This window comes from Olea europaea, chromosome 4 (genome assembly GCF_002742605.1).
Source record: "Olea europaea var. sylvestris chromosome 4, O_europaea_v1, whole genome shotgun sequence".
Lineage (NCBI taxonomy): Eukaryota > Viridiplantae > Streptophyta > Magnoliopsida > Lamiales > Oleaceae > Olea > Olea europaea.
The window spans coordinates 2978397-2990726 of NC_036240.1; the positions used below are offsets into that span (position 1 = coordinate 2978397).

General features: G+C 36.3%; 3 protein-coding genes across 3 annotated transcripts; all 3 read left to right on the plus strand.

The window, feature by feature from the left end:
- Positions 1-1220: 1220 nt before the first annotated feature.
- On the plus strand, positions 1221-8545 carry LOC111393290. Its single transcript, XM_023018752.1, has one exon. The coding sequence runs from the start codon at positions 2746-2748 to the stop codon at positions 3607-3609; it is 864 nt and encodes a 287-aa protein (XP_022874520.1). The 5' UTR covers positions 1221-2745; the 3' UTR covers positions 3610-8545.
- LOC111392376 (uncharacterized mitochondrial protein AtMg00860-like) lies at positions 4111-4473 on the plus strand. Its single transcript, XM_023017710.1, has one exon. It carries the CDS (start codon positions 4111-4113, stop codon positions 4471-4473), a length of 363 nt encoding a protein of 120 aa, XP_022873478.1.
- LOC111392383 lies at positions 5758-6225 on the plus strand. The gene has a single exon (XM_023017718.1). It carries the CDS (start codon positions 5758-5760, stop codon positions 6223-6225), a length of 468 nt encoding a protein of 155 aa, XP_022873486.1.
- Positions 8546-12330: the final 3785 nt, after the last annotated feature.

The window sequence follows — 12330 nt, forward strand, 5'->3', positions numbered from 1 at the left end:
ATTATCATTTATTTAACATTGGCTAAGTATTGTGTTGGGATTTATGGTGTTAGTTTAGCCTAGTTTTAATTGATTTTCAATATTTGCTCTTTAATGTCAAGTTGCTTATGTCATGTGTTTCTATTATTGTATTTATTGCATTTTTATTTATGTGGTTAATGAATGAATGTGTTTCGTGAAGTGTACATCATTTGAGAGAAGATTGTGCATTTTAGACCAAATGGTAGGAACCCTAGGTTTGCGTAGTGGATAGAGATATACCTCTAACTCTAGGTAATCCAATGAACTATTTTCACAACAATTTAATGCGGTTGTTTGGTTGTAACCGACATAGAGATATAGTAGGTTAAACCAATCAATTAGGGTTAATTTCACTCGAGTGAGGTAATTAGCTAAAATTGGAAGATTGGGTCTAACATTGTAAATGAGTAGTGTGTTAATTGGCATGTGGAGAAATTGATTAGGCTACGGTTAAATAAAACCATGAATTCCAACCACTTTTCCTCCGAAATTTTCCAGACTTTATTATTTTCTTAGTTAGTACGTTTTTCCTTATTTTTTAAAATCAACTCTTTATTGTGTGTTTGTTTATTTTCATTGTTAGAATTAAATTGATTAAAGTTGTGTAATTTAAAGTAAACATTCCTCGATGGATCGACAACCCGGATTTCAAATGTCAACTTTATTACTTGAACGCGACCCGTGCACTTGCAGTATAGTTTTTTAGCGAACAAGTTTTTGGCGCCGTTGTCGGGGAGTGTTTTATTTCAATTATCATCTTTTGTTGATTCTAATTTTTACAAGTTTTGTTCTTTTTTCTTTTGCGTAGCTTTTATATATTTATTGTGTGATTTTTTTAGGTCTTTGGTGGTGCATGCTTCGTTCGAGAAGTTTTGATCTTTTCGAGCTTGATCCAAATATTGAAAAAACTTTCCGAAGAAGGCGACGGGAACAAAGGGAATTGAGAAGGCAACAATTGATTGAGATGGCACACCAAGGGGGTAATTTGGAACATAATGCTCAACCGGAACATGTTCCTCGAGGTGGCATTCCATCGGGTTTTGGTAACCAAGCAGGTAGAGCTCAAGAGCCTATTGTAAATGAGGAAGATATGCTATTTGGGGACTTCAATCCACCTGTATTAGAGAATGAATCAAGTATTGTCTACCCTCCATATGGGCATCCAAACTTTCAACTTCGTTCAGATGAGAATCCTCACTCACATGTTGCACGATTCATAGAGAATGTTGGAAATTTTAGATATGAAGGCATAAATGTGGAGACGATCCAGATGAGGTTATTTGTTCACACATTGACGGATAAGGCAAGGGAATGGCTTGAGACTCTACCGCCCAAAAGTATAAATAGTTGGTTGGAATTTATTCAAAAATTCACAACCAAATTCTTTCCACCTGCCCGTATAGCCAAACTTAAGCATGACATAACCACTTTCCAACAATTCGAATTTGAGAGCTTTCACGAGGCTTGGGAGAGGTTCAAGGATATGCTTCGAAAATGTCCAAATCATGGAATCACAATGGAGCAACAAGTGAATTATTTTTATGCTGGGTCGACTCCTTCTTACCGTTCAAATGTGGATTCATCATCTAATGGCTCAATCAAGAAGAAGAGTATTCGGGAAGCATATGATCTATTTGAGGTCATGAGTGAACAAAGTGCTATGTGGCCGAATAGAGGTTCACAAAGAGGGGTTGGTAGAGTTTGAGATGGTGAAGCTTTCTCAATGGTTCTAGCAAAGAAGGTAGAAGGACTTTCTACATCTACCTCGATCTCTCATTCCACTCATATGGTACAATCTCTGCCTATTTGTAATATTTGTGGAGCAAATAACCCAAGCCCGAGTTGTCCATTGATAGGTAGTGGTTCAGCATCTACCAAGCAAGTGACATATACTCAAAACTTTCAACGCCAAGGGTACAATCTTTATTCGTAAACTTATAACTCCGGTTGGCGAAATCATCCGAACTTTTCTTATGGAAATAATCAAAATGTGCTCAACCCGAGGCCACAAGAGAAAAAAGAAGGTTGGGAAGAGGTCATTGCTAAGTTGGCAAACTATCAATTGCAATATCAAGAACGCAATGATGCCTATTTGAAAAACTTGGAATTTCAAGTGGGTCAAATTGCCAAACTTATCTCCGAAAGGCAACAGAGGGCATTACCTAGCAACACCGAAACAAATCCAAGGGAGAATGTACAAACTATTACCACTAGAAGTGGGGTGAAATTGCCCGAAATCACAGTGACATGCCCTAAGGATCAAACCGATAAGGTACCTATTGAAGAAGAAAGGATTATGCAAGAACCTGATCCAAAGGATGAGACACTAATTGAAGAAAAACCGGAGCCATCAACATTAAAGGCTTCAATACCGGTCAAAGCCTATGTGCCTCCTATTCCCTTCCCACAAAGGCTTCACAAACAGAAATTGGATGCTCAATTTGGGAAATTTTTGGAGGTATTCAAGAAGCTACACATAAACATTTCGTTTCCCAATGCATTAGCTTAAATGCCTAGTTATGCCAAAATTATGAAGGACATTCTTTCAAACAAAAGGAAACTCAAAGAACATGAAACAGTAATGCTAACGAAAGAGTGTAGTGCTATCCTTCAAAAGAAGCTACCACCGAAAATCAAAGATCCAGGAGTTTTACTATTCCATGCACTATTGGAGATTTAAATTTTAGTAAAGCTTTATGTGATCTTGGTGCCAGTATTAATTTGATGCCTTTGTCTATTTTCAGGAAGCTGGGATTGGGAGAAGCTAAGGCCACCACTGTATCATTACAATTGGCTGATCGATCAATTAAATATCCTCGGGGTATCATTGAGGATATATTGGTCAAGGTGGACAAATTTATATTTTCAGCCGATTTCATAATTCTTGACATGGAAGAGGATCATGACATCCCTATCATTTTAGGACGATCGTTTCTTGCCATTGGCCAAGCTTTGATTGATGTACAAGAGGGACAGCTCATTATGAGAGTCGAAGATGAAAAAGTTACATTCAATATCTTGAAGGCCATCAAGTATCCATCGGAATCTGATTCATGCCTTCGAGTGGATATTGTTGATCATGTGGTTGTCGAGTCTTTTTACAGGCTTTCTAAGGATCCTCTAAAAACATGTCTTGTTTGTCCTTCAGCTATCAAAGAGGAAGATTCTAAAGTTGAGCATATGGTACACTATTTGGAAGCTATACATTCTCGATCTTATAAGAGAACACCAAATTATGAGGACTTGGAAAAGAGCTCTTCACCACCACTGCCATCTCTTCAGCAGGCACCTATACTTGATTTGAAGCCTCTTCCATCTCATTTGAGGTATCCTTATTTGGGAGAGTCATCTATGCTTCCGGTTATCATTGCTAATTCCTTAAATGAATTGGAGGAAGAGAAGTTACTTCGAGTGTTGAGGGAGCATAAGGGAGCCATTGGTTGGACTATTGCAGACATTAAGGGAATTAGTCCTTCACTATGCATGCGCAAAATCCTTATGGAGGATGATTTCAAACCATCAGTAGAGCATCAAAGGCAGTTAAACCCTAACATGAAAGAAGTGGTAAGAGCCGAGATGGGAAAGTGACTTGATGCGGGCATTATTTATCCGATTTCAGATAGTGCATGGGTGAGCCCCGTTCAAGTGGTGCCAAAGAAAGGAGGTGTAATGGTTGTGGAAAATGAGGATAATGAGTTTATACCTACTAGACTCGTGATCGGTTAGAGGGTATGCATAGATTACCGTAAGCTTAAGAAGGCTACAAAGAAGGATAACTTTCCTCTTCCTTTTATTGATCAAAAGCTTGAGTGGTTAGCGGGGTATTCTCATTATTATTTTTTGGATGGGTATTCAGGCTATAATCAAATTCATATAGCCCCAGAGGATCAAGAGAAAACTACATTCACATGCCCATATGGTACATTTGCATATAAAAGGATGCCATTTGGCCTTTGTAACGCACCCGCCACTTTCCAAAGGTGTATGATTGCTATATTCTCCGACATGGTGGAGAAATGTATTGAGGTTTTTATGGATGACTTCTCGGTATTTGGGGCCTAATTTGACGGATCTTTGAGCAATTTAGAGATGGTGTTGAAAAGATGTGAGGAGACAAATTTAGTACTTAATTGGGAAAAATGTCATTTCATGGTCCAAGAAGGCATAGTTCTCGGCCATCGGATTTCACGTAAAGGGATAGAGGTTGACAAGGCAAAAATCCAAGTCATTGAGAAATTACCTCCACCTACCTCAGTGAAAGGGATAAGGAGTTTTTTGGGACATGCCGGATTTTATAGGAGGTTTATCAAGGACTTCTCGAAGATCACAAAGCCACTTTGCTCCTTACTTGAGAAGAACACTCAATTTGATTTCTCTCAAGAGTGCCTCCATTCTTTTAATACTCTTAAAGAGAAACTCATCACGACTCCTATTATTGTAGCTCCGGATTGAAATTTAGCATTTGAGCTTATGTGCGATGCAAGCGATTATGCCGTTGGAGCAGTTTTGGGACAAAGGAGAAATAAAATCTTGTATGTTATTTACTATGCTAGCCGGACTTTGACTGATGCTCAACTGAACTATGCCACTATTGAAAAAGAGATTCTCGCAGTGGTATTTGCATTTGATAAATTTTGATCTTACCACATTGGATCGAAAGTGATTGTTTACACGGACCACTCAGCCCTCAAGTATTTGCTAGCAAAGAAAGATGCCAAGCCTCGGTTAATTAGATGGATCCTTCTTCTACAAGAGTTTGACTTGGAAATTTACGATAAAAAAGGGACCGAAAATGTTGTTGCCGATCATCTCTCTTGACTTGAGCAAACCAAAGAGATGGTAGATGGGGAGATAAATGAGGTATTTCCCGATTAACAACTCTTGCAAATTATGCATCTTCCACAAGTCACCCATATACCATGGTATGTGAACCATGTGAACTTTCTTGCTAGTGGCATCATTCCCCCGGATCTCTCTTACCAACAGAGGAAGAAGTTCTTTGCCGACATCAAGCATTATTTTTGGGACGATCCTTTGTTGTTCAAACGGGGCCCGGATCAAATTATTCGGAGATGTATGTCAAAAGATGAAATGGAGCAAATCCTTGAACAATGTCATTCCTCACCCTATGGTGGTCACTTCAGGGCCGTGAAAACCGCATCAAAGGTACTTCAATCCGGTTTTTATTGGTCCACATTATTCAAAGATACTCACACTCTTGTCTCCAAGTGCGACAAATGCCAACGCAGTGGTAATATTTCCAACCTAAATGAAATGCCTTTGAATTCTATATTAGAGGTGGAGATTTTTGATGTTTGAGGTATTGATTTTATGGGACCTTTTCCTCCTTCATTCTCAAATCAATACATATTGGTAGTGGTTGATTATGTGTCAAAGTGGGTAGAAGCGGTGGCTTTGCCCACTAATGATGCTCGGGTGGTAGTAAACTTTTTTAAGAAAAATATTTTCTCTTGCTATGCCAACCCCCGAGCTATCATTAGTGATAGAGGTAAACATTTTTGTAATCTCCTTTTTGACCCAGTATTGACCAAATATGGAGTAAAGCATCGTGTAGCCACTCCCTATCATCCCCAAACTAGTGGCCAAGTTGAAATTTCGAATCGGGAGTTGAAGAGGATTCTTGAATTGACAGTGAGTACCTCTAGAAAAGATTGATCCAAGAAATTGGATGATGCATTGTGGGCTTATCGTACCGCATTCAAAACGCCTATTGGTATGTCTCCCTATCGTCTTTTGTTTAGGAAAGCTTGCCACCTCTCAGTAGAACTTGAGCATCGAGCTTATTGGGCAGTAAAAGATTTGAATTTTGATGTGAAATTGGCCGGTGAGAAAAGATTGCTCCAATTGAATGAATTGGATGAAGTCTACCTTGACTCTTATGAGAATGCTCAAATTTACAAAGAAAAGATAAAGAAATGGCATGATAAACACATTATGAAACACGAGTTCTTTGTTGGGCAACAAGTTCTTCTCTACGATTCTCGACTCCGATTGTTTCTCGAAAAGCTCCGCTCGAGATGGTCTGGTCCTTTTACCATTGCTAAGATTTTTCCACATGGAGCAATTGAACTTCATCATGAGGAAAAGGGGAACTTCAAGGTTAATGGGCAACGATTGAAACCATACTTTGGAGGTGATTTTTCTAAGGAGAAGTCCTCCATTCCTCTTGCCAATTTGGAGTGAACAAGGCCTATAGTCGAGCTAGGGACTATAACCAAGCGCTTGTTGGGAGGCAACCCAACTTTCTTATCCTAACACTTTTGTTTATGATACTTGTGATTAATACTTTTATTATTACATTTTGAATTAATAAAATTCTTTTGTAGGTCAAAATTTTTGAAGTCCTAGCCACCAATAGATCTCAACAAGTTTGGGGGTAAATTAGTGTACAAAAGGGTTAATTGCCCTAGCAATTCAAGAGCATTACAAGTCCAAGTCAAACATTGGGACCTCTTCAAAAAGTCCAACCGGGGAAGTTTCGTTATCCCCCTCATCTTTATCTTGTTCTTTACACATTGAGGACAATGTGCGGTTTAAGTTTGGTGGGTGCTTGAATTGGTGATATTGTGTTGATATGTTAGATAGCCTTACCGGCTTTGCATGGTTTTGACGTTTGAAATTGTTATTGATTCATGAGTTATGCATATATGACCAAATATGCTATTTGTGTGTAATTTTTTCAAAAAAAAATTGCTTATCTATTGTGAGATTTTGAATTACTTTGAGCACAATAGTGATGATTAATTGTTATCTAGATGTGGAAAATTTTTGATTGAAGGATATATTTTTGAATTGGTTGAACTAGGTTGTCACTTGTGAGTTGTTTGGAAATTTTTATCAATCTATATTATCTTTTCTTTCACTTTACCACATTGTGAGATAAGTTTGGGGGTGGTCGAGCCGGTGAAGGAGATTATCTAGAAGTGTGTGATTCCGTGCATGTTGAAAATATTTGTGTGGAGTGTCTTTTGCCGAGTGTAAACTAGGTAATGATCGTATGCTAGTGATCTAAGCCCCATTTTTGTTGTGTTAAAAAAAATGAAGTTTTTGTACTTGTTTGAATCTTGGGCCTCACTTTGTAGCCTTTTTGACTCGAGTTATTAAGTTCGTAGGGGTATTTTGAAACCCGGTACCCTTTGGCCTAAACAACCAGGGAGTTATCGACCTAAAACTCGCTACAAGGGTCAAGAAGAAAGTTTAAGGGAGTGAGGTAAAACATGAGATTCGGCTTTAAAAAAAAATTTATTGTTATTCATATTTGGGCTTAGATAACTAGTGGGTTTGAATTGCTTAATATAAACTTGAATGTGGAAGCACTCATTAGTGGAGAATCATCACATGCCTAGATGTTGAAATTGCCGGTTAGACTCAACCAAACTAGAGCGGAAAAAGAAATGAGTGATTGAGATCAACCCTTAGATTTACACCTCGGGAAGTACAATAATATCTATTTTAGTATGAATCTCACGAGTGGGGAAAGGAAATATTTGACCACAAAGGGTCGGGTTGGAGCCAATTTGAAAATTTTTCCATCTTGACAACTTTTTCCTAATTCAGATAATGATTAAAAGTGACGTTACACACATACACCGATCAAACATTGGATAAGCTTAAATTATTTTTGCTAGCATTATTTGGAGCATATTTGTGAATTGATTATACAATTTTACACTCATTGATAATTTTGGCAAGCTATTTAGTGTGTTGACCATTATCACGTTTGCTTAATTGTGTGGTAGATAATCTTGCTCGGGACGAGTAAGAACTTAAGTTTGGGGGTGTGATAAGTGTGTTTTTGCACACTTATTATTGATTAAAAGAAATTAAGTATTATTTGCTTTTGTAGGCTAAAAATTACTCAAGTAAATAGAACAAGGCAAAAGGAGGAAAAATGAGAAAAAAAAGACTAAAATTGTACAAAATTGTGAAGTTGGAGGCCAAGGCAAACAAATCAAAAAGTGGAAGAATTGTGATGAAATTTATGGAGAGCAAAAGTGAAATGAAAGCCAAAGTTCGAGGACCAAATTGTACAAGATCAAAAGTTGAGGGACTTGGCTGCAATTATTGAGGGACTTGCTGCAGATTACACAAAATCGACTTTTGTAGCTGCTGAAACAGAGACCTAGGCGCTGCAGCACCACTGTTCCGGCGCTGCAGCGCCGTTTTGTAATTAAAAAGAAAACTAGGGACCTTTTTGCTAACTTTCCAAAAGCCCAGGGACCAAAGCTGCAATTTTCCTTAGGTTTTAATATAAAAACCAGCAGCTGGGCAGTTTTTTTGGAGAGCTTCATTTTTCTGGTTCCGTCTTCTGCTGGTTCTTTCTTTTTATTTTGTTTTCCTTTTTTTTTTCTTTTCTTATAGAGCTCAAGGAGTTAGTAAAGGATTTGACAAAGCATTGGGGAAAATCATAGCCAATCTACAAAAAAGGGTTTTATCTATATCTTTGTATTTTATCCATTATTTAGCCATATTTGTAATAAATTGGATGAATATTCTCCTTGATTATCATTTATTTAACATGAGCTAAGTATTGAGTTGGAATTTATGGTGTTAGTTTAACCTAGTTTTAATTGATTTTCAATATTTGTTCTTTAATGTTAAGTTGCTTATTTCACGTGTTTCTATTATTGTATTTATTGCATTTTCATTTATGTGGCCAATGAATGAATGTGTTTCATGAAGTGTACATCATTCAAGAGAAAATTGTGCATTCTAGACCAAATGGTAGGAACCCTAGATTCGCGTAGTGGATAGAGATATACATCTAGCCCTAGGTGGTCCAATAATCTATTTTCACAACAATTTAATGAGGTTGTTTGGTTGTAATTGATATAGAGATATAGTAGATTAAACCAATCAATTAGGGTTAATTTCACTCGAGTGAGGTAATTAGCTAAAATTGAAAGATCGAATCTAACATTGTAAATGAGTAGCGTGTTAATTGGCATGTGGAGAAATTGATTAGACGATGATTAAATGAAACCATGAATCCCAACCACTTTTCCTCCGAAATTTTCAAGATTTTATTATTTTCTTAGTTAATATGTTTTTCCATATTTTCTAAAATCAACTCTTTATTGTGTGTTTGTTTATTTTCATTGGTAGAATCAAATTGATTAAAGTTGTGTAATTTAAAGTAAATATTTCTCGAGAGATCGACAATCCGGACTTCAAAAGTCCACTTTATTACTTGAACGCAACCCGTGCACTTGCGGTATAGTATTTTAGCGAACATGGTGCTTGATTGTGTCATGGAAGTTTGGGATGAAAAATTATATATATTTTAACACGAGTTTCGAAGATAAAGTACAAAATAATAATTTTGACCTTTTAAACATAAGTGTGAACCATGATGAAACTTGGTGGATAATAATTTTGACCTTTTAAAACCATGATGAAACCTGGTGGATTAAAAAAAAAAAAAAAAAAAAAGAGCTTTGTTTTAAGAAGTTGATAGTGGTATGCTAGAGAAATTCCCTGCTAATTTTCATTACAGTATGTTGAAAACTATAACTAATATTATTTATGATATTCTATTCGTATCTTCATCATTATAAATCGTATAATTACTCTTGACTAATCAAATTAGACATAGCCAAATGTAATTGTTCTCGTCCCTATCCCTATTCCCGTCCTACCACTAGGTTAGGGAATCGGGACAAGAACATGAAACATGATCCACATCCCGACCGTACCTATTGTCCTTCCAGAATCAAATTATCATATTTAAGTTACAAAAAATATTTATTTCTTTCATTCTCTTTGAACTCATATGTAATACTTGAAATATTAAATTAAATGGAACCAAAAATATATAAATATAGATTATCTTGAAAATTTATAATTTGACATTATGTAACCATTGTAGCTAGCTATTGACAAGTCATATTATCTTGTTATGATCAATGTACCGCCTCATATAATTTCCAAATAAACATGTCCTACGACCTAAGTAAAAATTTTACGTGAGCCTTAAGAAAGATATAATCAATGTTTAATACTTTAAATTGGATATTATAACACAATAATATACTTTATTTTCTCAATAATGTTATCTAATACCACTGGTGATATAATACCGGTCTAGGTGGGGATATGTGACAAATTCAATGAAATGTATAATTAAATAACTCATTTAATTATACTTCTCATTTTTTACCGCATTTGGTGTCACCTAAACTAATGTTTTAAATAGAATTATTCTTTGTTTTTGGGTCTCTTCATTCAAATCTAAAACACAATTAAATTTTGCTTATTGTTTTTGCTTTAAGAGTAAATATCATTTTGATGAATTATTGTTGGGTTGAAAAAAAAAGGAAAAAAATAGCTACTTAAGTAAGCTTTGTTACATTCACGAATTTAATAATTTTATTGAGTTCTCAATACCATTTTGCTACAACATCAAAGCAGAGAAAGTTCATAATTCTCTGTGTTATTTGCACAATTAAAGTGCTTATTAAGAACTAATATCAAAAATATATATCTTGATATTCTTTGTGTCAGTCTAGTCAATCTCGATTTTTGTTGAATAAGCAAAATGGACCAACTAAAGAGAATGTTAAGGTGAAAAAAAGTATAAATACTCAAAAGTAACTATGAAGCTTAGCCAAACATACCTAAGAACACAGACTGACCGTGTGGTCTCCGGGGTCTGGTGCCTCGGGCCATACATATTGCCTTGCAAAAGCCAACAAGTTTGAAACAATTGACACACTCACAAGCTTATGGGTAAAATGTTGCACAATGACTATAAATGATGACACTATTAGTGCACTCTTCGATAATATAGGCCATACACCTAATTGTTGGCAACCTTGTTGTGCCACATAAAGGGGGGAGTATACTACGTACATGACATTGTCCCCATCCAATCCACTAACACCCTCGTAGCCGTTAGTGTGCTTCATGTTGTCGTACAATGCTCATTGTATTTTTCTCCACATAGGTAAGTAAGAAGAATTTTCACAATTGCAGAACCACCACCTGATGGATGAGCATCCACATTCTATCCATAGTACACCTGTACATAACAACTTCAACACAACCCTCACCCTATGACCGATGAAGCATCTATCATAATGTCATTTTCGCAAGAATGTACGTTGGTTATCTCCCGCAATCAACAATGCAAATTGAAGTATAACTCACATTGCTACGAACTTTTATATATCGCCTGTGCAGCCCTTGAGATTTTTGTGCCCAGGGCAGGCATCTCCCTTTCCCTACATTATTTCTTTAACCCTAGGTTGTTCGCTTTGGAGGTCTGAGGCAGTTATGAGTACAAACGAGCATGGATGGTACTTGGTTCTCCAAATTTTCAAGGATCATGGGAGGTGCATCTGACAACATATGACATGCGGTGGTCTTTCAATAGCTAGACCCTACCATCGACTAAGCCATTTCGAGTGTGGAAAAAGTGTTAAACAGAAAAGATCCCGCGGCATCCTGTCGACATCTTCAGGCTCCTAACATTGTTTTCAATCGCCGCATATCTGTTCTGTAATCTTAACTTGATTTCCTTTCAGTGCATACACTAAACACATTATATGTCGAGCTTTTCCCGACCCTTAGGATCAACTAACCGTGTTGAAGTACCATTCATACAGAACATTTTCCTTCTTCAGCCTTTAAAGTTTACAAGGGCCTACTATTTTCTAGTTGAGCCTCAATCGGCTGTACCCAAACTTTGTTATTGAGCCAACCCCATAACTCTCATCAATTAGAAATTCTAACATGGAAATTACACCCCATACCTAGTATTTCATAAAATTTCAAGAATTACTATGTAACTAATTTTACCCTAGAATTACTATAGAAAATATAGTAAAATAAAAAAAATATGATGAAATCACCTTATTCTAGAAAATCAACACCCTGCTGAATTGGTTCCCTCAAACACTTCCCTTAAAGTATGTAGAGTATATTATAAAAAAATAAAAAATTGATACAGTGGCAGAGAGATTCGATTCGGTCATATCAAGATCTGACTTGGTTTGCCAACTATTAAACATAGTTGTGAGAAGATTATTGAAACCTACTATACGAATTTTGACTTTGTGTCGTATAGCATTAAGCGTGACACAAAGATGAAGGGGTGATTATTGAATAGTGTAGAATGAGTAGTTGTTCTTTTGTCTATTTATGTTGAATAACATTATTTGGCGGATTTTATTCGTTTGAGCAGTGTAGTTAATTTCAACTTTTGAAATATTTTGCTATGTTCACATTACTGCTATGGTGGCTTTTAACATGTGGAAATGTTAGTATTATGCTCTTTGTTGTTCATTC

What these genes read in the sequence shown, in the direction of transcription:
- LOC111393290 (XM_023018752.1), top strand. Translation starts at nt 2,746, where the DNA reads ATGCCTTTGTCTATTTTCAGGAAGCTGGGATTGGGAGAAGCTAAGGCC.
- LOC111392376 (XM_023017710.1), top strand. Translation starts at nt 4,111, where the DNA reads ATGGTGTTGAAAAGATGTGAGGAGACAAATTTAGTACTTAATTGGGAA.
- LOC111392383 (XM_023017718.1), top strand. Translation starts at nt 5,758, where the DNA reads ATGTCTCCCTATCGTCTTTTGTTTAGGAAAGCTTGCCACCTCTCAGTA.